This window comes from Phalacrocorax aristotelis, chromosome 8 (assembly GCF_949628215.1).
Source record: "Phalacrocorax aristotelis chromosome 8, bGulAri2.1, whole genome shotgun sequence".
NCBI lineage: Eukaryota > Metazoa > Chordata > Aves > Suliformes > Phalacrocoracidae > Phalacrocorax > Phalacrocorax aristotelis.
The window spans coordinates 23,304,850-23,332,131 of NC_134283.1; the positions used below are offsets into that span (position 1 = coordinate 23,304,850).

The window sequence follows — 27,282 nt, forward strand, 5'->3', positions numbered from 1 at the left end:
GCAAAATGCAACAGCTGAGAACTCACCTGCCATTGTTAAAAATTGAGCTAGAAGTCTGTTATAAACACTGCTGAGAGGGAGGGAAAATGAAGTTGTATGGCTAAGGGCACACCTGAACTGCCTTCATTGGTAAAACTATCAAGTGCTCTTCAGTTTGAAAGCTTTAGGTCCATAAATATTACCTCACCAGGCAGACACGAGGTATCCAAAGCAACGGGTACCATATACTCCATATCTGACTCATTAAAACAATTTAAACTGTTAAGAAAATCTCATGGTTTTATTGTGTAATGTAGCATTGAAACATCTGAACAAATCAATATCTGGGCTGTACAGGCTGCTGTTCTTTCATTTCTTTGGGTTATAGAGCATCTTGTCAGTACATAAACAACAACCTTTTGCATTATAAATTCTTTCCGAGGCATGCTGGTACAACACAAATTTCTCTTGTCAAATGTAGCTAAGTCTAACTTCCAAACATCATGCACAAGAAACGCATCTAGTGACAATGTAAACTCAGCAGAAGGGCAGGTCGCAGGTCTTGCTTGCTCACGCTCTGCAGTGCCGCAGGTTTGTGTATGATATTTGGAATGTTCTGTGAGTGTGAATAATACCAGTAAGAGGAGAGGAGAAAAAGAAAAAAAAACAAACCAAACCAAAAAAGCACGGGTGCCTCGGGGTTGCCAGCTCAGCCAAAGTTGTGCAATGCTAGCCTGAACATGTCATTGGTGCAAACCCAGGCATCGTTGATGTTCTTTAATAGAAATATCTGGTGGAATCCCATGATAGGGTCTTCATCAGCCTGTAGAAAGAGAGGAAGAAGTTCAAAAAGCTCTTTTTTGAGAAACATATTCCAAAACTCACAATACGATGACTTAAAAGCCAACGTTAACAGTGACATCACATGCTGTAAGATGCCTAATACCTCAAGAGAGGCTAATACACCCAGAGGTTCTGTTCCAGGGTGCTTTGCAGACAAACACCTAGGGCCCAACAACACAGAAATCCTGCAATGGCATCTGAAGTTGCGGTTTTCTGGAAGATGTGCAGACATCTCATTCCAGCAGCTTCGCAACACTGATAAGAGCATAACTGCCTCACTGTTGAATCACAAAATTTCTTTGGGCCTTGCCCAGGAGCCAAGCATAAAACAAGGCATTTCAAAATTAGTTTGCAGCTGCTATGCTTTGGATTGATAACAGAAGAGGGTTTCTGTAGAAGTCAGTAACAACAATATTGCCTGAAAGATCTATGTATGCTCTTTCCCAGAGTAGGTACAGCTGGCCAACAACATAGTACTTCCCACTTCCACTGTCCAGGAACAGCTCAAAGGGAGTGAAATATCTGCTATAGCCGTGACAGGATGTTCCAAGCACAGGGATCTTTGCAGCAGTGCCTCAGCTCTTGCCTTTGACAATACATCTAGGCAGGTTATAGTGCCTGTGCTGTATTTACTATATTACTACAAAAGTAGAAAACAGTGTTAGAGGGAGACTAGTTCTCCCACCTGAAATTTACCAGTCTCCTCAGAGACATCATACAGGAATTAAAGCCTCAGAATAACATAATGATTCCCCAAATCAGCAGGAAATCACATGACAGGATTTACTCTGAACAGCACACAGGACCTAGCTACAGAACAGTCTTCTGATACTGACCACAGTGTATTCAAGTCAGCATTTTTGGAGAACTTTACACTCCATTTTTTCAGCACACAACTTTTCAGTTTCAGAAAAGGGGTGAAATGCATTTTTAAAAAGCATTGAAAAGCAGCAGCCAGAAAAGCACATGAAACACACTGTCAAAGTGCTGAATTTTTCTCAATGCTCTGCTGCTGTCCATCAAGAAAAGCAAGTGAAAAGGTCGGAGAGCAAAGCAGATTACAAAATAAACAAAAAAAATCTTTACTTAGAAAGTAGTATTCATGTAAGTGATAAATTGACTGTGAAACAAGTCAGCTTTGAGGAGCAATTTGCTAAGGACATCAGTTATATCACAGAACAGCATGTCTACCAGAGCACTGGTGGGATCGAGTGCCTGTAAAGCAGTATTTAAATCTAAAACCACTGCCAGGATTTCACAGTGACAACTGCCTACGAAATAAAATAACATAGATGAAGTGCAGTGTCAGTAAGTGTATGCTAATCCACAGAGGAAAACCAAAAAGGGCCCTGGATTAGCTATGGCCTCTCAGGAAAGTGATACTGGAATCATGATGGACAATTACTGTTTTTGGAACCAGCTCAGAGCTCAACAGCTATCAAGGCAAGCACAGCATTAGCAGATATTAGGAAAGGAGCAGAGAACCAAAACCCATAAGCAACCACATAAATGCACAGAGAGCACCCACGTATCAAATCCTGCATGCACTTATTTCCCAAAAATTAAAATGGTAGGGTAGGCAAAGGCCAGAGAAGGGCAAGAAAGATAAGCCAGCTACAGGACTGTCTCCTACAGAAGAAAGTAAATTGAGCATGACACTCTAGGTTGCAACAGTGTGATCAGGGTGGGGAGAACAGGCAAAATATCAAATTACTCTAAAACCATGAAGGGTAGAGTGAATGAGGAAACTACTCCAGCCAAAAATTAAGAAGGCAGCAAGGCCAGAAGTATGAGCAAGTCTAAGTGTTCAGTAGACAAATGAAAGAAAAGTCCCCAGGCAAGACAAGTGCCAATAAAGCCACTGTTCAACAGGCTGATGACCTGGGCAGTTTTCTGTCACATTGGTATATGCCTCCTTTTGCATCAGGCAGAGGCTCCATAATAATCAGCACAGTGTGAACACAAGCAATTATGGTGGATTAATCCAGCCGCCCATCTAGTTTGTTAGCACATATGACAGCAGTCCTGCCAATTATTTCAGGGAAGTATTATCATTACTAAATCTGCCCAGAAAAGACACTTGCATATCCATACTGCAGAGGTGGCCTATGCACTGAAACCCATGGGTTCTAGCTTTTTAAAGATATCAACTATAACACTTGCATCCTAGCATGGTCTTGCTACTGCTTGATAGTTGGTAGTTTCCTGGACATGAAGGAATCTAAGAAAACTGAGTAGCATCAAAGCGTTGTACATTGAAGTTTGACATACGACTTTGTAAAGCATCTTATTAATGCCATCTCTTTTGATTAAGTGGAATGAATTCAGATTTGTGTCAGCTTGGCTTAGTTTAAACCAGCCAGGCAGAATTGTTTCAGCTTGAATCACTTCTAATCAACACTATTAATAAGCATGTAGTATATTTTCTACTTAGTTGCCTCGTGGTCTCCTCTTCTTAGATCACTGAGGCATCTATTACAAGTTGCACCAAAATTGAGCATATCATTACTGACATGAGTACACTTTAAAAATATACCTCTGGAAAAAAAGATACCACCACCAGACTAGTTTTAGCACAGGTTTCCCCAGTTTCTTGATAAGCCTAGCTGCACTGCAGCTTAGTGCTTTGGCTTGAGGAGAATTTTCTCCTTTCTTATGCAATTCAGGACAGGACACATGAGAAAAAGATTAAAGGAAGAGAGAATTCATCCCCAAACACTTGCTGTTGTACATATGGCAAATTCCCACAATGAAGTCACAAGTTAGTGCTTTATTGCTTTCATGTTATGTCTTCACAGCATAGAGTAGCAATATGATTTAAAACCAAGGAAAATCCTAGACTTAATTTAAGGTGAATTAAATAATTTTAGTCTGTTCCCAAATTTCTCAATACATCCTACTGAAGTCTAGCAAAGACCCACAGCTGAGTCACTTGAGATGCTCTAGAAGGCATAGACTAATCCTATCCCATTTTATTTTGGAAATTCATCACATCTCAGATAAAAATCACTGAAACTCTTTACCCTTACTTTCCACTCCAAATTCAGCTATGTCCAACTCAAAATTTGCATTCCAGATGTCCCATGTTTCAAACCTGGACACACCTTTATTTTTCCTACAAAGCTTTCCTTTATGCAGTTCAAGTTCTTTCATGACATCCTTGAATTAAAATAAAAATTTTTAAAAGTCACAGAATCAGATTCGAAGGATCCTCTGGTTTCCAGTCCAGCCTCATGCTCAACATTACATCAGCCACAGCTTTGTCTAGCAGAGTATTCCAAGCCTCCAAGAACAGATGTTTCACAAGGTGTCCAGGCACCATTTCCCAGGGTTTCAGCCTTCCAGTGAAAATCTTGCCCTTGTGTCCAGTCGGGACCTCCCAAATTCTGGCTTGGAACCACTGTCCCTTGTTACACTCTCTGGCACCATCAAAACCAGGTTGCTTTCAGGTTGTTGGAAACACTCAACTATTTTCCACCTACATTTCAGGCAGATTGCCCTTAGCTGTCTCCTCTTCCAGCTCCACAAGCTCTCAAACACTGCCAATCTTGGAAGCTTTTTGACCTCATACAGTTTTCCTAAATCTCTTCTGACCTGGAGGCTCAAAACTGTAAAGTCCTCAGCTCACAGAGCCATCCATGGGTCGTGTCAGAGTATTAGATGCAACACTACTTCACAATCCAAGTTTAGCTGCACAACTGTTCTCCTCTTTTCTGCTCAGAGACAGTTTTACACTTTCACCACCACCCCGCAGCAACTGTTGATTGAACTGCAGGCTTGGAGCTATCCTTATCTCAAAGGAAAGGCTAACTACTTAAGATAGCAGGTTCTTTCAGATGTTAAGCCTCATTTAACAGGCTTTAAGCAATGCTTCAAGTGTTCAGCATGCATTACAAAAACATCCAGTGAGTCTAATTGCAAATTTCCTTTCCCTTTTACAACTAGGAAACACAGCATAACAATTAGTTATTCACAATTAATTCTGCAGCAATCACTTCAAAATTCACGCTCTGGGGGAGAGCCACAGATCTGCCACATTGCTCTGAGAATGCACAAGCCACAGCCATGCTTCTCCGCTGAGATCAAGTGACAGAAGAGAGCACTCCTTACTCAACCAGGACAGCGAGGACTGCATGGAGAGGTAAGGCAGAGGGGTTAAACGTTGTGGAGGGCTAGCCTGAAGACTTCGTTGGTGCATACCCAGGCACCTTGGAAACTTTTCAACAAAAAGGTTTGGTGGAAGCCTAGAACCTGGTCATCATCTGCCTGAGCGTGACAGGAGAAATGCGTTACTAGGTGAAGCACACTGAAAATACTGGGTGACATTCTGGATGCACATTGGCGAAGTAGCATCACACAGATGGAACTCACTCCTAAAGGCTTAAACTGATGCTTACTCTTCCTAGCTCAAGCAAGCAAGCATGCACCCAGTCAATGAATAGCAATAAAAAAATTATTATAGAATTAGAATAAGTGGAGGTATATTTATTATACCTCTGCCAAAGGTTAAAAACCATTACTACCTGTCCCAACATCCATTAAAGAGGACCTTTCATATGTTTACTTGAAAACATACATACTTTTCAATTAAAGTGATTAGTGCTTCTGCCAGTGGGTTAGATCCTCACTAGTGACATCCACCCTGCTCAGAGGCTCTATTACTTTCCAACATCTTCTCCCAAGAAGCCATTGTGTCCAGTCCTCTCAGCGCAGATTATCCTACTGCAAAAGACGTTGCTTTTTTCTTTTTATTTACAGTTAACATCGGTATTAGCATGCTGAGCTGTAGACTGGAGCAGCACAGAGGCAGATACACATCCTGACTGTGTCACAAGGCAGCCATGATTTCAGCTGACCCCAGTTAAAACCCCCTCCAGCAGGGGAGGCCAAAGGCTTAAAACAACTCAAACCTGCAGGTTTACTTGAGGCGTAATACTCTGGTAAAGCAATGTTTGACAGCAATAGTCCTTGACCCCATTATTTCTTCAGAACTATTCTTGGACGGTTAAGAAGAGAACTGAGGCTTTGTGACAATTTGGTCACCCCCATGGGGTGAGTAGAAAGTTTTTCTGCTTTGGCTTCCCCCCCCCCAAAAATCAAACAAGATCAAAATATAATGGCTTAAGGAAGAAATATAGGATGTGCCCAGCTCACTTAAGAATGAGTTTCCACTGAACTTTTGGGACTAGTAATTCAAGCAACTAAAGCCTCAAAAAATCCAATTAAATATCAGGTCAGGAATGACTTCTTCGAAAGGGCATGTTACAGGTATTTACCATTATTATTTTCTTGGAATATTCTATTAAAAGCATTATGCATGCTCCTTCATTACATAAAACAATGCAAGTTTTGAAAAAAGACCCGCAGAGAATTCAAAAGCATATGCATTAATTGTACTGGACTTTGAAGAATTTGGCTCAGTCCCATTAAAAGGATAACTGAATAGCAAGCAGGAAGCATAGTTTTTCCCTTCAAACCCTGCTACTGCTGGTCTTGAAAATCCCTGTCCTTGTGCAACTTTCTCTACAGTTTTCCTCGAGACTGACAGATGCAAGCTGTGCAGAACAGCCACACCATTAAGAAGGCAACCTTTAATTAAAACTAAGCATGCTGCTCCATGTTTGCGTGTTAAAGGGTACCCTGTTCGACTGGAGCTATGGGACAGCCACTTGCTAAAATGCACGAAGTGAACCCAGTTGTTCTCAGTTACTGTATTGTATCAAGAACAACACTGAGATGCATTAGAATGGCTGTCAACACCTATGTATGAGCACAAGACAGTTTTCCCTATATATGACAGCCAGGTTCATGTAGTGGCAGAAATGTTTACCATATACATCATGCTACAGACTGTTACCAATTATTTCATTCATCCACCTGTAAAAGTTCTAAGTTGACTTTGACCTCCTGGACACTCCCTCAGTGAGGAGCAGCATTTCCCAGACATTAAAATGTGCTTTTTAAAGCTAAGATTGGAGACACATACACGTGAAGCGTGGAAAAATGTTGCCTCTCCTACTAAAATTCAAACAGGTTGGATTTGATTATGACAATAGTCATACTTTAATCCAGTATGTTCTTTCCAAGTACCTAGATGCACTATTGCGTGATCCTTGAATTATAAGAACAGCACAGTAAGAGATACTGCTCCAAGACATGGTATTTATGGAAAGCTCCTGGACTGCATCTACAACCCTAACAACTGTACTAAAGGATGAGAACACCCAAAAGCTTTACAGAATCTTTGAGGACTTGGTATCTTGCCACAGGATTCAACACAAACACTGTTGCAAGCTGTGATCTGCCTGATGATCATGCAATAAGCTTAAAAACATGACTGTGTAAAAACAGGTGTAGATGTGAGTGGCCCAAGACACTGAGTCCAGAACGTCTGACTTCATACCTGTCCTGCAATTCGGTACTTTTTGTGGCTGTGTGTGGCTTTCCTCAGAGTGTGTGCAGGTAGGATTGAGCTACAAGAAAGCTGGAATCCAACTTGCAGCTAGGAAGCAGGAGGAACTTTAACAAGAGCAAAAGCTCTCTATGTTAGGCTTAGAAGTGAATGCAATACACTGGGAACTGCTCTTCTCAACTGCCCAGCCCAGAACAATTAAGGAGAATAGCTAAGCAAGCAGATTCAAAAGTTTCAGTCCTATGTTTGCTTAGTGAACAGTATGGCCAGTGGAAGTTGGAATGTTTTGATACCAGAGATGCCAGAGTTAACAGGAAAAGGAAACCTAAACAGCTATTTTAAAAGAAACTGAGTTCAAGTACCTCTAAAGACTGGATGGGTTAAGAGTCCTTGACTTGACAGCATGGCTGGACTACGGCCTGACAAAATCAGTTAAATTTTGATAATTTTAGCTATTGCTATGTACTAGCTATATACATAGCTATTGCTATGTGATGTCACACTTTTTAAATGAACACTGCCCACTGTGAGAAAGTTCTGCCTACAGCTGACTTTACATACAGGATATTCTTTGCAGATTCCAGGACAACATCTTTCATTCATAAGAAGTGTAATTAGCTTACAGGCCTGCAGCCCTGTTATATTTATATCCAACATTTCCTCAAAAGAATGGAGGACCAGGTAAGTTTACACAGTTCAGTAGTATAACGTAAACAGCAATGTAATCATACTACAGCCTGAAAAATAATCTGATTTCTTCTCAACAATAAGCATTTGATCTCAGAGGTAACACTCCTGTTGCTGAACCAGTTTTCACTACAGACTTACTGGACTGCAGTAACACCAGAACTGTATTCTTGTGTCCTGTGACATCAGAGAAAAAGCACGGTCTTACTGAAGGGTTGTCAGCTAACAGAAAATGACTGCTAAATCACAGCTCAATGCGTATGTTACATCAAAAAGCTCGTTAAGCCAGATGTGCTTATGTTGCCCAAGAACACTGTAACAATGCTTTTAAACGCAGAGGACACTGAAACCTTGCTGCATCAGGGTCAGGGAAGGATTGATGCTTTTAGAGCCCATACGATATTTCTATGCAGAGTAAAAACCATGATACTTCGCTTGGCAGGAACATACAATTATCAAATTACATGTGGTTTACCTAGTGCTAGTTATTTGAAGGGATGAGCAGCTTCTTGACAGTCTTGAGCAGCAGAAGAATGACATCCCAATGCAAGCTTACCAGTGTTCCTTCCCCACCCAAGAGAGCATTTTAATGTTTTCAGAAATCGGACGATTTAGAGTCCTGCAAAAATCTAAGACATAGGCATTTGTTAACCTGTAACGGAAGGAGTTTACCTTAAGCTGTCCCACTACCATACTGAGTATACAGCTGTCAGGTGTAGGCTGATGGTCTTGTGCTGTGATGCTGTGTTGTATTTTTTGGAAAGGGAGGCTCTGCAATGAAAAGAATGTGAAATAAGGAAGTGTACAGTCATTGCATTATTTAACTTACAAACTAAAGATTGAGCAAATCCAACATTATGAAGTGTTGGACTGTTTTGGTAGCGCTGCATGGAGAGTCATGGCAACTTGACACTACTAGGCTGGGTTGTGTTTTCAAGCACGAAGATGTGAAATAATATGTCACCACATATGTTAAGCAGTATCTTTTCCTAGCCTAATTACACTGCCCAAAGAGGTTCAGTTCATCTACAAGCTGAAGGTTCATATGATAAATGCACAAAGCTTCTCTGCTCTGAACAGTGTTGAAAGATTATTTACCAGACAGCTACAAATTTGCTTCTTTGTTACAATGGCTATGAATACAAAGGGAAGGTGGTTGACCAAGAACCGTCATTCAGCACTTGAAATCCACATACCCACCCTTTCCCTTCTTTCTTTCCTTCTTAACAGCTCCAACACAGCAACAGGCACCATCTTTGCTGTATACCAGGCAGGAGCAGGGTGAAAGGAGGAGGAGGTGGAGATCAAAAGCACACATATTGAAAAGAAAGAAGCCTTCTATGCTCATGTAGCAGATGCAAGTATGTCTGGAGTTAAGTGCACAAAGAACACACCCTGAGAAACACCAGACATCGAGGAATAATACCTCTCTTTCAATTTAGACCACATTCACATTCCAACCACGGACAACTCCAAGAGGTGAACATAAAATATCTGGGGGATCTCAGAGTCCTGTCACACAAACACAATTTTGGCAGTGTTCTATCAAAACATGCATTAATGCTAGAGGTTTTAGAAGTGGCAGTTCAGCATGGATGGAGCTATGAGTGACCACACAGCTGATGCCCAGAGTCCATCCACTGCACAGGACAGCAGCATGCTGTCATTTAAACCTCAGGTTGTACTTTGATGCCTTTGCTTCATTTCCCTGATTTTTTAACACGTTGAGGCAGACCCAAGCATGTACTTTGACAAATTCTGCATTCCACTATAGTGGAAGGAACCTGAAAGGCTTCCTAGAAGGCCTAGGTACAAGAACAGGAGACCTAAGTCCTACTGTCAAGGACGTAAAGTATAAAACTTGGCCCTGACAAGCATGATGCTTCAGGAGGTATACCAGAAGCTAAATCTTTGGATAGTAGATAAATACAGAAACTGTGGAAGGATCAGTAGGTACCTGGAGAAGCAAAATGAAGTATACAGAGCAGGCCTCTAGTCACAGAGGGACACTATTCAAGAACACTCTCTAATAAAGCCTGCGCTGTTCCCTCTTGGCTGGGAAAACAATCCCAACCTACCATGAACTGCAAAGTGAGCCGCTGGTTTGTAGTAGGGAATAGACATCTAGCAACAAAAAAAAAATCCAGAGCATTCTTTTCTGAACTACCAGCAAAATGTTTTTCAGAACCACCATCCCAAACTTGAATGTGCCTGCACAAGCATAGGCTAGGACACCACACACCCTTCCTTTGGCAAAAAGAGTACTATGAAGCCTGGTCCCACCTCAGCACAAGAGCTTCTTATTGAATGAGTCCTGCAAGAAAAGTCTCTTGAAAAGTCAGAGAGATGAAGAGGAATGAACATGGTTGTATCCAGAACCCAGCTTCCAATGTGACAAGATGCCAATGAGAGGTGAGACTAGGGACAGAAGACAGGGAAGGCTTCAGAGTCACCATTTTGCAGGGCTTCTTGACAAGGAACCAAAGACAAGGCCGGGTAAGATGGGGCCTGTTTCAAGTATGTGATTGTCCCCTTCAGAGAAAAGTACCCCAATGGTTGGGCAGCTGAGTGAACTACTCCTCATGGAATGCAGTGGGGGAAATCCCACTGGAAAGAGTGAGGTCAGCTGATAGGAAAGATCACCAACTTTTAGGATGGAGAGAAGCTACTTCAAAAGGATGGTTGCTTATGGACATCCATCTGTACTGGAGAGAAGCATTTCTTGATATGAAGGGTATAATAAAAGCAACTAACAAGTGAGAAGTCATACAAAAACAAAGGCTTTTAGTGTTCTCTGACAGAAACTGTCTGGGCTTTCACTACCAAACCCATGGAATCCTCCTTGAAGTCAGGTAAGAGGAATTCTGCAAGAATAAAGATGAGCAACTTAAACTTACTCTTGGCAAAGCCACCTGTCCCAGTTTCCTCCTTGGTCCAGGATGTTCATAGAACTAGAGGATTATCTCAAATGCTCAATGTAAACCAGGCTGCCCCCTGATTAGGACAGGTATTTTATTTGGAACAACTCCTAAATCCAGCACCAATTAAGACAAAAGGAACAAGTGTCAACTCCCACTCTGTAACAAGGTACAGGTGCACCAGTGCTAGCAAAGCAGTGTCTTTACAACCTTGCCCTGCTGTATTAGCATAATCTGACAGAGTAGGTTGAAAAGGTGTTACACAGCAAAGAACTTGCTGTAAAAGAAAATCCTGTCCCTTGGCACTTGCACTGATTAATCAGCCCCGCACTGAAGAGTGGAGAAGTGCAAGAGAATTCCAGCATCAAACTTTCAGGGATCTGCTCAACTGACTAAGAAGCTCTGGGACCAGAGAGTAGGTGAGCACATTGAGTTGAAACAGCAAACAGAGGCCAAGTAGCTCAGTGCTGGCAGGGGTATGCTGATTAGAGTCACGGTAAGTTGATACAGCCTCATAACGAGCCATGGCAGTGGAATGGCACGGAACAACTTTCCTGCATTTCTTCATTACTTGACACAGATGGATAAAAGTCAGAAAAACTTGACCTGAGGCAAAGCAGCATGCCTTCACTCTCCAACCAACACTATGCAGCAGGCTCATGAATCAAGGAAGTCCAACTGGCACCACAGACAGGGATGGTAAAGATTGTTAATGCTCTGGTGGGAAAAGGGCCGATCTGCACTGGGCCAGATCCAAGGCATCAGTCTGAGACACTGTGGCCCAGCAAACAAATGCTTATCTGGTTGGGTATCTAAATGGCTGCTAGCCCAGAAGTCTGAAGAACACTGAGTACACAAACAAGCAACTCTGGAGCTTGATTATCTCATCTAGAAGCAAGCAGTTGCAAGCTGTGCTATTCTGAAGTGTGTGACCTTCTCAAAGGCAATGCAAGTACCTAAGATGCACATCCAAGGGCAAACCTCAGCCTTCACAGTTAAAGATGTTGTGTATGAAAGCAGTGATGCCAAGACACAGGAGCAGCAGTTGTGTAACAAGACAAGCATTGAAGTTAAAGACTTTTCTTCTTGATGTGCAATAAAAATGGTGTATCTGCCTGATATACCATGCTCTGAGCAGAATGTCTGGGGACCTAATGCATGCCTTCCACGTATCTTGCAAGAGAAAACCCTTCTAGTTTCATGACAGCTTCTAAATACACACAGTTTTATAACAGACACATGGATTTACCTAAAAGGTAAAGCTTCTCCAAGTTTAACTCAATGAACGTGGAGAGTTTCAATCTCTATATGGTAAGAAATGCTTTCCTCTCACTTGGTAAAGAGGAAACACTGCTTTCAAAGTCCTGAACCAACACTGCTCACATGTGAACAGCTGACAAATGCTGCATTGAGGATAAGTCAGGTTCTCCACCATAAAATTTATTTGAAGTTTATGTATCAGAAAACAAATTGTTCCTTGGAATAAGGTGTTTTGCCTCTATCATAGGCAGGTCCAAATAACAGATTTGCTATTGCTACTTCCTTGGCATGCTTTAAAAGAAAAAAAAAAAACACCTTTCATACCTCTAGGTCATGGGTCAGCTTGAGCTATACTTTTTAAAAACCTTGCAAACTAATGGAGTCAATGAACATTTCACCATTAGAGCCACCAGTAGAGCATCCCACTACATAGAATTAAATCACAAGTAACTTCTTTTGAAGACCGAAAGTTAGAAGCACACGTACCACATTCAAGAGTTTTAAACTGCTGAACTTTAACTCAAATTTTCAGAAGCAATTAATTTATAGTCTTCAGAGCTGTTTCCCAAAACATTCAGTGAGGATTAGAGACTTACAGAGAGTTTTTCAACAATAGCTGCTTTGCCCTGGAACTGCTGTCCTTCCCACGTAAGGCATGATGCATCAATCTGGGGAGAAAAGGAAAAAATTCATCAACCTGCTTATGTAACCCCTAAGCAATCCTGAGAAGATACTTTGTTTACTTGTCATAGATCCTTAGAAGCCAGCTATTTGGAAACTACCTCAAAGAGAGGTAGAAAGAAACCACAAAGAGTAACTGAAAAAGTTTGGAATAATCTACTGGAAATCAAGGTAGATTAAATTTTATTGTCATGATTCTACCAGCAAAAAAATGTTCCTCCCTTTGGGTCAAAGTTAGCTTTCAGAAGAAAATTTAAAAGATACAAAAAAATAATCCTATGGACACAAAGTCAAGCATGTATAGGGACTAAATCTATGAAGAAATCTAACTAAATGAGTTGTACCATCAGGGTTTGGGTTTTGGGGTTTTTTTTGGCTTTCTCCCCGCTCAGGTACTGACTTGTGTCCTTCTCACACTCAGAAAAATAGAATGTGCCTCTAAATATCTTCTAACAGACTGCCCTGTGTGGCATGAAGCGATTGGAGTGCTTTAACCTACAAGCACTTCCAGTACATGAGAGGGGGTGTTCCGAGCATGCTATCTCAGGTGCAACAGCAACAGGCAAGCGGCTTTCTATTCAGCTTACGATACTCTGTTTAAACCAGAGTCACAATATCCTATTGTTGACGTAGCTCTGCCTTCTCAAATCCAGTATTAAGCCTTGGAAAACAGACTTAAATTTAAATTGGTTTCCACTGAGCTCTGCCTTCTGCCATCTCCAAACGACACCCTCACCCACTATCTGATAGCCTAAGTTTGTGGGTACCCTATCACAGATGGCTATTCCTTCCATCTTTTTGACTTTAAATACCTCCAGGAACACAATTCCCAGCTCTTTTCCATCCAGTCTTCTACTCTCACTTCAGCTCTGCATGTCTCAGCCGGAAATGGCAGTATCCAAAGAACTTCATTTGCCAGCGCTCTGGCACATTTTCCAGGCCCTGTTTTTAAACTACACCATATCAAAAAGCCACTGCTTTCAGCCATACATGCTGTGCTGAACCTGCACAGCAGCCAACCACTCTAAAAAAGCTTCTGGTCCTCCATGTATCATCAGGAGGAGCTATACAGTGCAGCAAGAGCCAGAATAACAATGGAGGGCACCAGGGGCAACAGCACGAAGCATTTCAGGGTCACAGATCCAGCCAAAACCAGTATGAAGAGCCCCTGAATAAAGCATCCTCTTGAACCTGGACCCACCTCTTTCAGACTTAGATTGTGTAATCTAAAGTAACACAGCAAGTCATCTGGCTGATACCACTTGCACCTTGCACGACCTCAACCCTTGACACTGATAACTTGAGAAGCCAGGTGATGGTACCAGGGAATGAGGCTATCCTCTCAAGCATTCACATTAGAGCCTTCAAACACATAAAGCCACAAAAGCAGAGGGGACCCAAAACCTGCCTTACTGAACCCACTGCAGCAATCAGGAGGTGAGCACACAATGGGGCAGGACACTCCTGATGTTTCAAAGAGTAGCAAAGGACATAGATTAAGCTGGTATGGGAAATATATTCTTCCTGAAATACACTAGAACTTCACACACCTAATTAGTGTCCACCTGACCTTCTGCTATAGGTTACCTCCATAGCTACTTGCTGTATCAACAGTCTGTGAGCCACTGAACTGCTTCAAGAACAAAAAGCATCCCATCCTTTATCCCAAAAGCTCTACAGATGACAAAATGGCATTAAAAAAATATTTCATTATAAGTAGCCACATACCCAAAGCAGAGGAAAGAAGTAGCTACAGCATCTTCCTGCTAAGCAACTGCAGGGGGATAACTGCAAAACAGGTCTCTTGCTCAAGCAACTCATAGCAAAAGTGACTGGCCCAGATCCCTACCCAGGACAGGTGACTCAGGTGACAGGCTCAATTGACTTGGATTACACGACTAAAGGAGAAAACGGAACCTTGCGGTGGAAGCAGCAATACAGGAATGCAAAACAAATCCAAGAACTCCCTGCTGTGTTCCTGTATGCTGTAAAATTTGTTCACGCCCACATGGTCTCATACGGCATAAAGCTCAACAGTAAAAGCGCGTTGCTGCAGAACCTCCTCTAATGTAGACATGTTGTAGGCTCACGGTGCATTTTAGCCTCACAGAACAGGGTCCCATCCTCCACAGTTTAGCAACTCCACAAAACAATACACATCAGTAACCTGCATAACAGCTCTCCTGACTACATCTGCATAGGTATCTCCACTGAATGATGAAAGGAAGAAACACCCTAAGGGTGGGAAAAGCCCAGGAGGTCTTTGTGTGGAAGGTCCTGTTTCCAGGAATTTAAATTACCCTGTACTTATCACCAGTCTTCTGAGGACTGAATGTGTTTTGGTAATAAAATGACAGAAACTGCTAAGTGCCTGCATGTTTAGAGCTGTGGTTTGAACACAGGCTACTTGTTTTTCTTGCATAAAGGAAGGCTGTCTGTACACAGCTTCTTGGTCAAAATAAGGCCACAGTCTAGCAAATAGCAAATATACAACAATCCAATGAGCAAATGCTATCAATGCTGATAGATATTGCTGAGGCATATGGAGGGGTGTCAGATGGTGTTCATGCAACAGTTTCAAACCTCAAGAGCTTGGTGAAACTTCAAATAATTCCTCCAGCAGATGAAAAACAGGTCAGAAGAACAGGATACACTGCTAGAAGACTTGTAAGACTTGAGTGTTCTGCTGAAACGCCTCAGCCACCCAGCTGTGTTCCTCATCACCAGCAACCAACCCCACATGCAGAGCACTTTCCATGTTCTAGAGGAGTCTTCCCCCAAAACTAAAAGTTCATGTTCCTTGGGTTTGTTACAGTCTTTAATTTTGGAAACCAAATCTATTTTGCTCCAAATAAGGAGCAAAATATAAAAACCTAGTTTTTGAAGAAATTTAAACTGAATTTAAATTTAATAAAGTCTAAATATTAAAATAGATTTAAAATTCTGAATCCAGTTTAAATGTTCTGAGGATTAATACAGCATGAGATCTGAGAAACACCTCCAAGAACTGCTAAACACAGAGTAGGCCTTAAATCACATCCCACTTCAAGAGGGATCCAAGCAAATCCATGCCTGTACATTAATGGCAAACTAAGGCTAGCATGTTTGCTTTTACAGAGAATTTCATCACAGGATCACCACCAGTCCCCTCCACTGCAAGCCACTGTCTGCAGCCAGCCCGGGGTTTCTGAGTCTGACTGCCTATAGATAAGGCAGACAAAGCTCAAAATAGAAGTGAAACATAAAAGAAAGGCAATAAGTAAGAGCTGAGTAAGTGTGATTGCACTGACTGATATTCTGGAGTCAGGATAAAACCCACTATCCCAGCCTGCATATTCCCACACATCAAAATAGAGAAACCTAGACAGATAACAGGAGAGAGCCCCAGCCCTCTTTTTACAGATACTTACATATATTGCTCCTAACTGAGTCCTGTCTGCATCAAAAAGTTGGTAGTAATGTTGTACGAAGCTGGAACCAATCTGCTCCCAGATAGGCTTGTCTCCCATTCTGAATCCTCACCTAAAGCCAGTGACTGTAAAACAAACAAAAAAAATCATCAGAAAGAACTATCATGTAAGCAAGAATAGCACTTGGTTTGAGTATAAAGCATCAGTAAACGCAGATCCTCTCAGCTGGCCAGATTTTTTTCATTGGAAGAAGTAGGACAAATCTCACCTCTGTATCCTAGGCTTGTGTAAAATAAAAGTCTTGGATACCAAACAGTTCAATTTCTTATTACACTGCTTGCTGATTTCTAAAGCTATTTCAGTGTGAGGTCACAACTCATATACGAAAGTGGAGAACAAGAACAAAAATGAGTGTTACCACCTTCTAGTCGCATATTTTAAAAAATTACACAATCTGAAAAAGTTGGCAAGCGCTTCCTATTTTGACTTGATCTCATTTACTGTAAACAACTGACATGTTAATACAGATTGTCTGCAAGTGGCTTACACTGACTGATTTATCTCTTCAGCTCCCCAGGTATTTCACCATCCACATGCCATTTGAAGGAAGAGCATTGTTTCAGCTGTACACAACAGGAGTTAGTTCACTAGCTTTTTGCTTAACACAAGCTTACTTTCCTCTTCTACCCTGTCACTAAGGCTGAAGTACACTCGACATTTATCTTTGAACCTGTAGTAATTTCAAGATACAAACCATCATTTTTCAGTGGTGAGAATCTGCAGTACCTGGTGAAGGTACTGGAAACTTGGAGGCATCCCACACTTCTCAACATGAGTCCCTCTATTTTAGAGCAATTAAACATGCAGCAAGTGCAGGAGTCCAGCCAGAGTCAGTCTAGAAACTACCATGTACAATCAGTACAAATGATTGCTTTACCATGCCATTCAATTTTTCAAGAAAGCCATTTCATTTTTTCTTTATCCTTATATCTCTGAAAGACTGAGGAATTGTGATAAAAGTCAAAACACAACAATGCTGCGCTCAAACCCCACTACACTACATTTTAAGATCGGAGTTTACTTCAAGCAAGCTAAATTATACTTGCTAAACTTCAAGATCTGTCAGCCAGTAGTCCCTCTTTGTAACCCCAGACCAGGAAACCCTTGAGCTACAGGTCTGTATTGCACTGCAGGTCTGGAAAGGCGTGAAATTTTGTTTTAGGACACAGAACATGACAGTTATTTTTGGCTTCCTTTAGTTGTCAGTTACTCACATACCTGCTTCAGATTTGACAGATGCACAAGATAAGCAAAAAAACATATTCCCAAAATCTCCACAATGAGTATTACCAGGCCTAGTTTTCTGTGCATGGTCAGACAAGAAAGCTCTTTTGATATTTTAGGCCTTCAGCTGTTTAAGCTTTACTCATACAAATGGGAACTGAAATGGGTTCAAACCCTAGGCCAGAAGTTTTAAGGTTACACAAATTTGGCCAGACTAATAGAATAGAAAATATCTTTTATTACAGAATCACAGGTTGGAAGGGACCTCAGGGATCATCTAGTCCAACCTTTCTGGGAAGAGCAAAGTCTAGACAAGATGGCCCAGCACCCTGTCCAGACGACACTTAAAGGTGTCCAACATGGCCGAGTCAACCAATTCCCTGGGGAGATTATTCCCATGGTTGACTGTCCTCATTGTGAAAAACTTTCCTCTTGTGTCCAATCGGAATCTCCCCAAGAGCAACTTGTGTCCATTCCCCCTTGTCCTCTCCATGTGGCTCCGTGTAAAAAGGGAGTCTCCATCTTCTTTGTAGCTACCCCTTAAGTACCGGTACACGGTGATGAGACCCCCTCTGAACCTCCTTTTCTCAAGGAGGAACAAACCCAGCTCTCCCAGTCTATCCTCATATGGCAGGCTTCCCAGTCCTTTGATCATAAATTTTACTAGATCAATGGCATAACAGGAGGTTGCATACAAGTTTTCAGGGCAATAAATTCAACTACCAAAGTAAAATACAAACCAAGAACATTTGCTAGAGCTTAGACACCCAGACTACTTGAGGGAGAAAATGGATCTCTGTGGAGCAGAGAACATGACAGCACAGAGCTGGCAAGGTGGTTCTCCCTGCTGAGAAAGGGATGTTTTGTAGCCTGTGAAAAGAGGAGAGGTTCAGAAGGAGGAGCTCTGGTTGTGACAATGAACCACAAAAGCATGCCACAGACTTGGTAGTTTTTGCCATCCAACTGATGCTGGCTGCATGCTAGTTCTCAAGTCCATCTTTGAAATTAATTTTATTCAAGGATGAGGTCAAAAATAAACTTAAGATAGAAACATAGCTATCCCATTTTTAAACATCCTTATTTCAATATCAACCACCCAAGCAACACGGTCAACATCAAACTCAGTAACCCCACACACTAACACAGACTAAAAATTCAAAGACTTGTTGCCACATAACTATTTGAAGTGTCCCAAAAAGATCTCCAATCTGGCATCAGTCACCATCACATGTGGTCCACTAATACTTGCAATACATGACTCAGGCTGAAGGAGTTTTACCCAGTGTGGTCACTCCTCTGGGAAAAAGGATCACAAACTAGAAATCCATCCAACTACAACAGGTTCAAAAACAAAAGACACCCCGAACAACTTAAACCTACTTCTTTACAGGAGGCAAAAGTTGTATTGACTGCACATCCATAATTGCCACATATCAGCCTAATCTGGAGCAGATGTAGAAATCAAACAACTTCAGCCTGCATTAAAAGAGTTTATGTTGAAAGAAAACCACTCCAACCATTGCACCAACTCCCTGGAAACTTCGCTGAGTGACGCCCACCCTGCTGTTAGGCAGGACTCATGTCCTTTTTGGAAAAACAGAAGAATTAGTATTTAGTTCTGAAGTCTGCTGTTTCCATTCCAGACCTGCAGGTACCTACAGATGTGTAGTTTGGGATGGCTGTGGTAGAGCCAACAATCAGTCCAAGTGAAAAATCACTTCACTCTTTATGGATCCTCATAGCTTCAACTTCAACTCATGAGCTCACACCACTACCAGATATCCTTCCTAAACATCCAAGTGCAAATCTAGTTGACAGTATTGATGTTAAACAGCCACACATCTAACACCAAGATGAAGTAGTGAACAGCAAAAAACCCACCAGCTTATTTTCCTGAAGCTGAAGTCAACTATTGCTAAATTAAATTTTCCATGCACACGCATGATGTGCGCTCACCCTTAACAGCTCACTGCACTGTCATACACACCGAAGATCAAGCTGTATGCTTACGCTGCACCTCACTGAGACCCAGAGGCTTCCAACTCCTCAACGCACAACAGCCTCACTCAAGCACCAGATACCTTCTGTTCTATCCTGAAACAGCAAGAAAGCCTTTGAGGCTGCAAGAAATTAAGGAATTAGTATTTTAAATACAGAAAGTAGTGTTATGGTTTCTAAAACTAAAAATTAGTATGCTAACTTCTTATCTCCTAAAAAAAGTATTTGTATTTCAACAGGTAAAATAATCATTAAATATAAAAAATCAGTATAAATTTGACCAGTTATGTTGATTTTGCCAGAATTGAAAACAAAACTAAAAAATGCTGCTGAAATTAATGATCCTTGATTGATTTTTTTTGTCTGTTTTTTACAACATTACTCTTTTTCTTGTGCCATTCATATAAGGTTTTCTCGAACACTCACTGTCCCTGGGAAGGTCTTTTTAATTTTCCTTTTCTGATTTGTCACCTTTTCCACCATGCCGTTTTATGTTTTCTGCCTGTCATCACAGATGTAAGAAGCTTAGAGATGCACCTAAAGAAAGAACAAGATAGGAATGGTCTTGTGTGTCATTGAGCCCAGTCCCCTTCAGTGAGATACAATCCATATAAGATGGTACCGATACATTCATCGGGCTGTTTTAATGAGAGAAGTGTATATAAAAGGCTTTGGAGATCTATTCCAAAGCTAGGAAGGAGGCACATGTTCTGATGGTGTCAAATGCTAGGATGACACAGCTGTGCCTCAGAGCCATCCAGCCAAATCTATCCATAGTTCAAAGTTTGGTTACAGAGGCAAGAATGTTCAGGTAATATTAAGCCAGACAAAAGAAGTTTCAATAAGCTAGAAAGCACACAAGATGTGTCACACCTGTCCTTTTAAAGGCACCTGCTGACAGTTACCACTGCAGAAGTGTATCATTGAACATTCCTCCTTAATTCCCTATGGAAAAGGAGACTGCTTCCTTAAGTCCCTTAATTTTCTTTCCTTTGTCGCTTCAAACCAAACCTACCTCATCACACCCACTTAAGAACATCACAGCCCATTTGATTAACAGCTTCTTCGCAGAAGTACAGCAGCAAAGCTGAGCTACAAACATACAGTACAATACTTTAACTCACATTCCTCCGTTTCTTGGACTCTGCTCATATCAGAGTATTTATCCCCACCTCAAATATCACCCAGCAGACAGCACTCATGCTGAAACCCAATAGAGCACACAAAAGCCACAGCTGCCAGCAAGTTCAACAGGTATACGCTGACACTGCAGAACTGGTATTGCTGTTCCACAGGGGACTTTTCCTCAGCGACACCTAAATAAAATTTTCCAGTATCTCTGCCAGGCTGCACGCAGACACATCCTGAAGTGTCAACTCCAGCCCTCTGCACATCTCTCCCCACCCTTCCTGCAGGTCTCCTCCTACATGGCACCATGGTATCACCAGCACCCTCATCCTGTGTTCATCCCAGCACTACTGCTGCTGCACAACACTTTCGGGCACGCAGCACCCCGACCACAGAGTGAAGCTCGTGTTCAGAATCCCGCAGCACAGGAAAGGAATTAATCCCCTAAACTGTGCAGAACTTCCCGGTTCCCCATGACACCAGGCTTTCCTACATGCAGTCACAGACCCCCCACATTGACAGGGCTTCCACAGGGACCCACAATCCCAGAGCCCAGCCCGCACAGTCTAGACTGCCCAGCGCTTCTGTTGCTGCTCAACCTCACCAAGTCGCCCAAGGCTATGCTACACCCCAAAGCCTCTCTCCCTCCTTTCCCCACAGGCTCCTCCAGCTTGCTGTGTCCTGTGCCACCAGCCATGCTGGTCCAGGAGGGAGGCAACTGCCCAAATTAAGCTCCCCACCATCTGCTTTGACACGTGGCAGGTGGCACCAACATGATATGAAGCTACATGACCGAAACAGTGGTAGAACCAAGGAGGAAAGAAAGGTGTGAGGCAGAGGAGAACTGGAAGAAAAAGGAGCCTTCACAAGCGCAGTGAGTGACCTTGAATTAGACTAGAGTTACACTGGCCTCAGGTAACAGCTTTTCTGTCCACAAAATCCAGAAACACAGAATCTTCCCCATTGCCTGTCACAGCTTAAATGTTCCTACCTATGCTCATCCCTTTTCCCTCTCTGCCATAACTCTGGGCTTGACAGATCAGCACGAACAGGCTGCCCATAACTCCTAAGGGCAACACAGTCCTTCAAAGGCTCATTTCTGCAAAAGGGCTGGATGAAAACTCTTCCCTTTGCATCCTTCAACAACCAAGACAGGAAAAAACCACCTGGAGACAATTCTGTGTTGCAGTGTGCTGACAGAAAGTCCATCTTTCTGCTCAAGCAGCAAGCTACTCGGAGGTGTAACTTGAGGAAAAGCCACCTTTTTACGTGGCAAAAATAGATAAAGCCTCCCACTGACAGGCAAACAGAGAGGTTATCCTGCAATGTGGAAGCACCAGTGACATTTGGAGCAGGTGGGCTATTGGCACATCTCAGCAGTACAGAGAAAGACCAAATCTTTGTTTCAACCAGCAGCTGTGTCTACTGCTTTTTTGGACCTGGACATATATAAGCTGACTGCTATCAGTTAAAAAAATTAAGTCTTTTTGAATTCAAGCATGGCAGACCTGCGCTTCTATAAGAATCCTACATTTTTTTATAATGGCAACAAAAACCAGTATGAGCAATAGTAAAGTATAATGTAAATTGCTAAAGAAAACAAAGGTGGTCTCCCACATTTAAAATGCAAGCTGCATTCAATCAATGAACAACCATCACAAGCAAATAAGGTCAGTAGAGACTTTCTGATCTGTGAAACACCAAGAAAGAAAACACTGAATTTAAAGAGGAAAAACTTCAAACCAATACACTCTAACATGCTAGTGGAAAAAAGAATTACTATTATCCAGTTATGACTACACTTATTCCATTAAGTAGTCAGAGTATAAATAAACATGCTCCATAGATAAAGCCGGCCCTATGTACCACTGGTACACCAGTACACTCAAGTTAAACTCTCTTAAGACTGAACTCAAGCTTGTTTTCTGGAAGATTTCAAAAATCAGCGTAGTAAGAGAGCACCAATGCTCCCTTTAACTCAGGGCTTTTGGTCCAGGGGTATACGTTAATCCACAGCAAACATGATTTAGACCATCAGTTGCTGCACCCTTCACTACTGGTTAACAAGATTAAATAAGGACAACAAAAGAGCTCTCGGTTGTTTCAGCTCCCGTTCTTCATGTAACTTTTACCATGAATGTATTTTTGATCACTCAGATTAAAAAGAATGAGCAGTCGGCAGATTGCAGTAAAAAAACCAAAGCAGCGAAGAGTTTAGACTATTTTTCCTTCAATCTCTTTCCTATTGCCACTAAAACTTACAAAGACGGGAGCATCTCCTGTGCATGCTTTCTAGGAACACAACAGAACCAGCATCACAGAACCAGTTAATCTTCTCTCAAACAGATCGTCTATTCAACTACACCAAGAATCACTTGATAACAGCTCATCCTCCTTTAGCAAAGGACCAAGCTTTCCACAGAAGAAATTATGCAAATTATCACAGAATACTTCAGGTTGTAAGGGACCTTCACCAGCTCAAAGCAGGGTCCGCTAGGAGATCAGACCAGGTTGCCCACACCAGATCCCCAAAAATTCTGATACTGGAGACTGCATAACCTCTGTGGGCAACCTGTTCCAATGTTTGACCATCTGCATGCAGAGGGGAGCTCCCCCATGTCTAGCCAGGATCCCTTCTGTTCCAATGTACATCCCTTTTTTCCTGTGCTCCCACCAGGAACCCCTGTGAATAGCCTGGCTCCCATTTTCCTGAGAATGGCTTGACAGATATTGGAGGCTATGATTAAGCCCTGCTCAAGCCTTCTCTTCTCTAGGCTAAACAAGCCTAGGCAGAATGCACGTTAACTCAGGGATGACGGAATACTGGAACTTACTCAGGGACATCACACATCAGCAGTCATTTATCTTAAACACACTGTGCTTCTTTCTGAGAAACTCCAATTTAGTGGTCAATCCTTCTCCATCTGAAACCTATGAAATTTCCAGCTGAGGAGCAAACTCATGCTTTCATAGACTGAAAGAAAGAAGCACTTCTGTGTATCTTTGCTACCACCATGGAGGTTAACCATCTGAAGATTACTGCTCCAGCCCAATCAGAAATTATTGATTTCATCCCAGACCTTCACCTAGTAATTGCCACGGGCTGCACTGCACAAGAAATTACATTATTCTAAACATGTTTTCAGATCTAAAAGTAATTAAGTCCAGAAATGTGAACAGTAGATGGATAGAAAGAGGAGAAAGGGAAAGAGTGACAAGGCACAGGCTGTTTCCTTCTGAAAAAATATGGAAAATAAATTTACTTTCCCCTTCTCAGTCTTTTTATTCCTCTACTCCAACTTCATTTTAAAAAATTAATGCAGGAATTATGCCAACCTGAAGTATTTTTTTTGGGTACAGCTGTCAACCAGTACACAGCCATTAGTAAATAAAACACACAGGGAGGACTCTGGAAAAGCTTTCACTGTGCCTACAGCTTGATGCAACTTGTCTGCAACCTGACAACTCAACAGAGTCACAAAGAGTCAGCAGAGATTATTTTTAAATATTATATTACATACATATATTATATACATAAGTTATACTCCATATAATTGGACAGAGAGACACAACCTTTTGGTGTTAAGCAATAGTCAAAATACTATACATCTGGCATTTTTTCCACAGTATTCTTGCTGCATTCTGAAACCCAAATTCATGTTTACACGGCTCAAGTCACATCTCTTCCCCAGGATGAGCCCAAGAGCGCTCAGTTTTAAAGTAACAGAGGAGGCAATGGGGGATGGGAAGGGGGAACTGCTGCACCACATTTCTTCTTTACCTTATAGGCACAGTAACAGAACATTTATTCTCAACAGCAGAATAAGATATTTCTGTCCATCCATCGCTGACTCTCATGACAGCTGGTTCAGGTTAAGAGAAAATTAGGAACTGATTTTTAGGTTACAGAAGAAAAGATGTCATATTACAGTTATAACCTTTTTTTCTCTACCAAACCATTACTTAAAAATTAACCAGGTTTGTTCATAAACTCAGCAGCAAAATAACATTCAGTATTAATTTTTATTCTCAATAAAACTTCTACCAAAAACTGCAGTTTAATCCTTGCAGCTTTTCTTGTGGTTCACAACTGATTGTTTTCAAGTGTTTGGCACATCTGAAGACAATCACCATTGTATGTTTGTTAAAAGCAGCCAGTTGTATAACAGCCCCGAATTAGATAGCACAAAGGCAGTCGCCCCTAAAAACATAACCCTAGGTACCTTGGTGCAGTGATAAATGAAAGAGAACCTAGTTAACATTGCTATTTTGCATTATATTACCCCTCAATTTTAGGTTTATCCACAGCATTCCTCTATTACTGATTTGCAGCATTCAAAGTCTGGAAAATTTTCTCCAACATGTTTTATGATTCACAAGCTTTTCATGTGTGTAAGCAAGGCTTGTTACACCTCACCTCCAAATGATTGGTCTCCAACCTTTGGTCGAGCTCCAAATTTCCTAAAATATGCCTTTAAAAAAAAAGTCACCAAAACTTTTTCTATGATATCTACCTAACCATCTTACACTTCCAAAACCACATTTCCTGTCCTGCTTTGCTGCCTTTTTTTTCCTCCCCTGCAACACACAATAGCCCTGCTTCCAGCAACATGTTATTGAAGCACACAAATTGGTCATGCACAAATATGAATATCAAAACTGCCTGTGACACCCCGATATTTAGGGGTTCTGAAACAACTGAAAGAAATCATGCTTACGAGTGTTACCAGTTATTAGTATATACTGCAATCCTGACAAGACATACTCAACACCGTCACTAACCAGGCAATCCTTTTATTAATGACAGAGACAAAAGAAACCCCAAGGGACAGAACTGCAGAAAGTTGTCACCATTTGCATTTTTCTGAAGAACCAGACAGACACAGATGTTAAATATATTTCAAATCATCTACCACACAACTTGCAATCTTTTAGGGAGGAACATAAAATAATCATTAGGACCCCAGTTGGAAAACAGTTGAATAGCCAAGAGTAAGCCAAAATGTCATTATACTTTAAATTAGACTATGCTTTTTACCAATAATGATACTACATCTCCATACTTCTATGTGGAGATATATGAAATGCCTTATTTGTTGCTGCTAAAAGAAAACTTAAAGTCACCACACGCAAACACAGAAAGCATTGCTTGAACACAACTCCTCCCAGAAGAGAACTCAAAAAAGTACCAACTTGAGAAGGTGGCTGAGTCAGCCATCAGATTTAACCTTCAAGCAACAGTTCTGCAACTGATTCCTATTCCTCTTCAAGCATTTACCTGGGTTTTGCTCCTGTTTGATTGCAATATGACGTACGTGCCACAAATCCCACTCCAAAATACACGTTTATGTTGGAAGCAATGGACTTGAAAGGAGAATGAACAGTTGAAGCGTTACAGCCTGCCTTAGACAGGGAGCTGAATTGCACGAACAGTATCTTTGGGACTGAATGACTTCAGAAAGCTCTCTCATACTAGCAAAATGCAACATACGCTCCTTGCTACTGTGGATTTTTGCAGGTTTTGATTGTTTTTTAAAGCTAAAAAGCGACAGCAGCTACAGAGGTGAAAGGAAAAAAATCACCCTTGTAGAATCACACCAGAAAGCGGCAACCCAAAAGAAAAAAACCTAGACGGCTACAGCAGATCACCAAGCACACCCGCTTTTGCTAGTTTTACTCCAAGGAAGCACAAACCTTTCGTTTTCTACGTGACAAAGTGTTTCCACCACGTCGGGTTCGATTCGGCCCTCCCGCAACCTCCTGGCTGAACAGCAGTGCCGTCAGGACACCAGAAAGCACCTCTTCGTGATTTTCATGATTTTCAACACCTTTCACAAACAATCCCCTCCACCTCGCTCCCCTCCCCACGACTCCCGGCTAGGGTAAAGCAAGGCAGGAGCACAGCGGGGCACCGGACCCAGGGCCGCCTAGGAGCCCCAGCACCCCGGACCACCACGACGGCAAAGACCTGAGCAGGGCTGATGCAGGGACGGCGCTCCCGGGAAGAGCCGCTCGCCGACACAGACCGGCTCCGCCAGTGCTGCCGCCGGGACTGGGGCCCGCCGCCCCCCTCGGCCCACACACCGGGCACCGCCCAGCCCCGGGCACAGCCGCCGCCGGCAGCGCCTCACCTCCCTCAACCGGTAAAGCGCGGCCGCCGGGCCCCGCCACCGTCCCTCGGGGACCGCGCTGCCGCCACCGCCTCAAAGACGGGGAAGGTCAGGGCGGCTCCGGCCGCCGGCTGCCTGGCTAACCCGGCCCGCGGCTACCGGCAGCGCTCCGCGGCGGGGCCGGGGCCGACCGGCCGGTAAGAGCGCGGGGTGGGGTGGCACCATGTGCCGGCCCACGGGCAGGAGGGCAGCCAGCCCCGCTGCCGTCGCCGTCGCCACCACCACCAGGGACCCACCGCAGACCCCCCGCCCCGCCTCCCCCCGCACTCACCCTGCGGCTCCCACTATGGCGGCGGCAGCGGCACCGTGCGCGGCGCGAACCCCCTCAGCCTCTCCCGCCCCGCCCCACCCGACCCCGCCCCGCGGCATGCCGGGAGAGCGAGTCCAGCCGGTGGGACAGCGCACGCTGGGAGGGGCGCGGAGGACTACAACTCCCGGCGTGCCCCGCGCCGCCACTTGCCCCGCCGTGGCTCATTTGAATGAAGGGGAGAGGGTCCGCGCGGCACCCCCAT

At 42.8% G+C, this 27,282-nt stretch overlaps 1 protein-coding gene across 3 annotated transcripts; it reads right to left on the reverse strand.

The window, feature by feature from the left end:
- Positions 1 to 259: 259 nt before the first annotated feature.
- Positions 260 to 27,282, reverse strand: NUTF2 (nuclear transport factor 2). 3 transcript variants are annotated; one of them, XM_075101911.1, is made up of 6 exons: positions 26,732 to 27,035; positions 26,295 to 26,364; positions 16,191 to 16,315; positions 12,696 to 12,767; positions 8,594 to 8,692; positions 260 to 802 (listed from the first exon to the last, which is right to left on the reverse strand). In XM_075101911.1, the coding sequence occupies exons 3-6, from the start codon at positions 16,287 to 16,289 to the stop codon at positions 689 to 691; spliced, it is 384 nt and encodes a 127-aa protein (XP_074958012.1). In that variant the 5' UTR covers positions 16,290 to 16,315; positions 26,295 to 26,364; positions 26,732 to 27,035; the 3' UTR covers positions 260 to 688. The 3 variants fall into 3 exon arrangements, with proteins under 3 accessions (XP_074958012.1, XP_074958013.1, XP_074958011.1); XM_075101912.1 differs by having other exon boundaries at positions 26,295 to 26,360; positions 26,732 to 27,014; XM_075101910.1 differs by lacking the exons at positions 26,295 to 26,364; positions 26,732 to 27,035 and adding an exon at positions 27,042 to 27,282.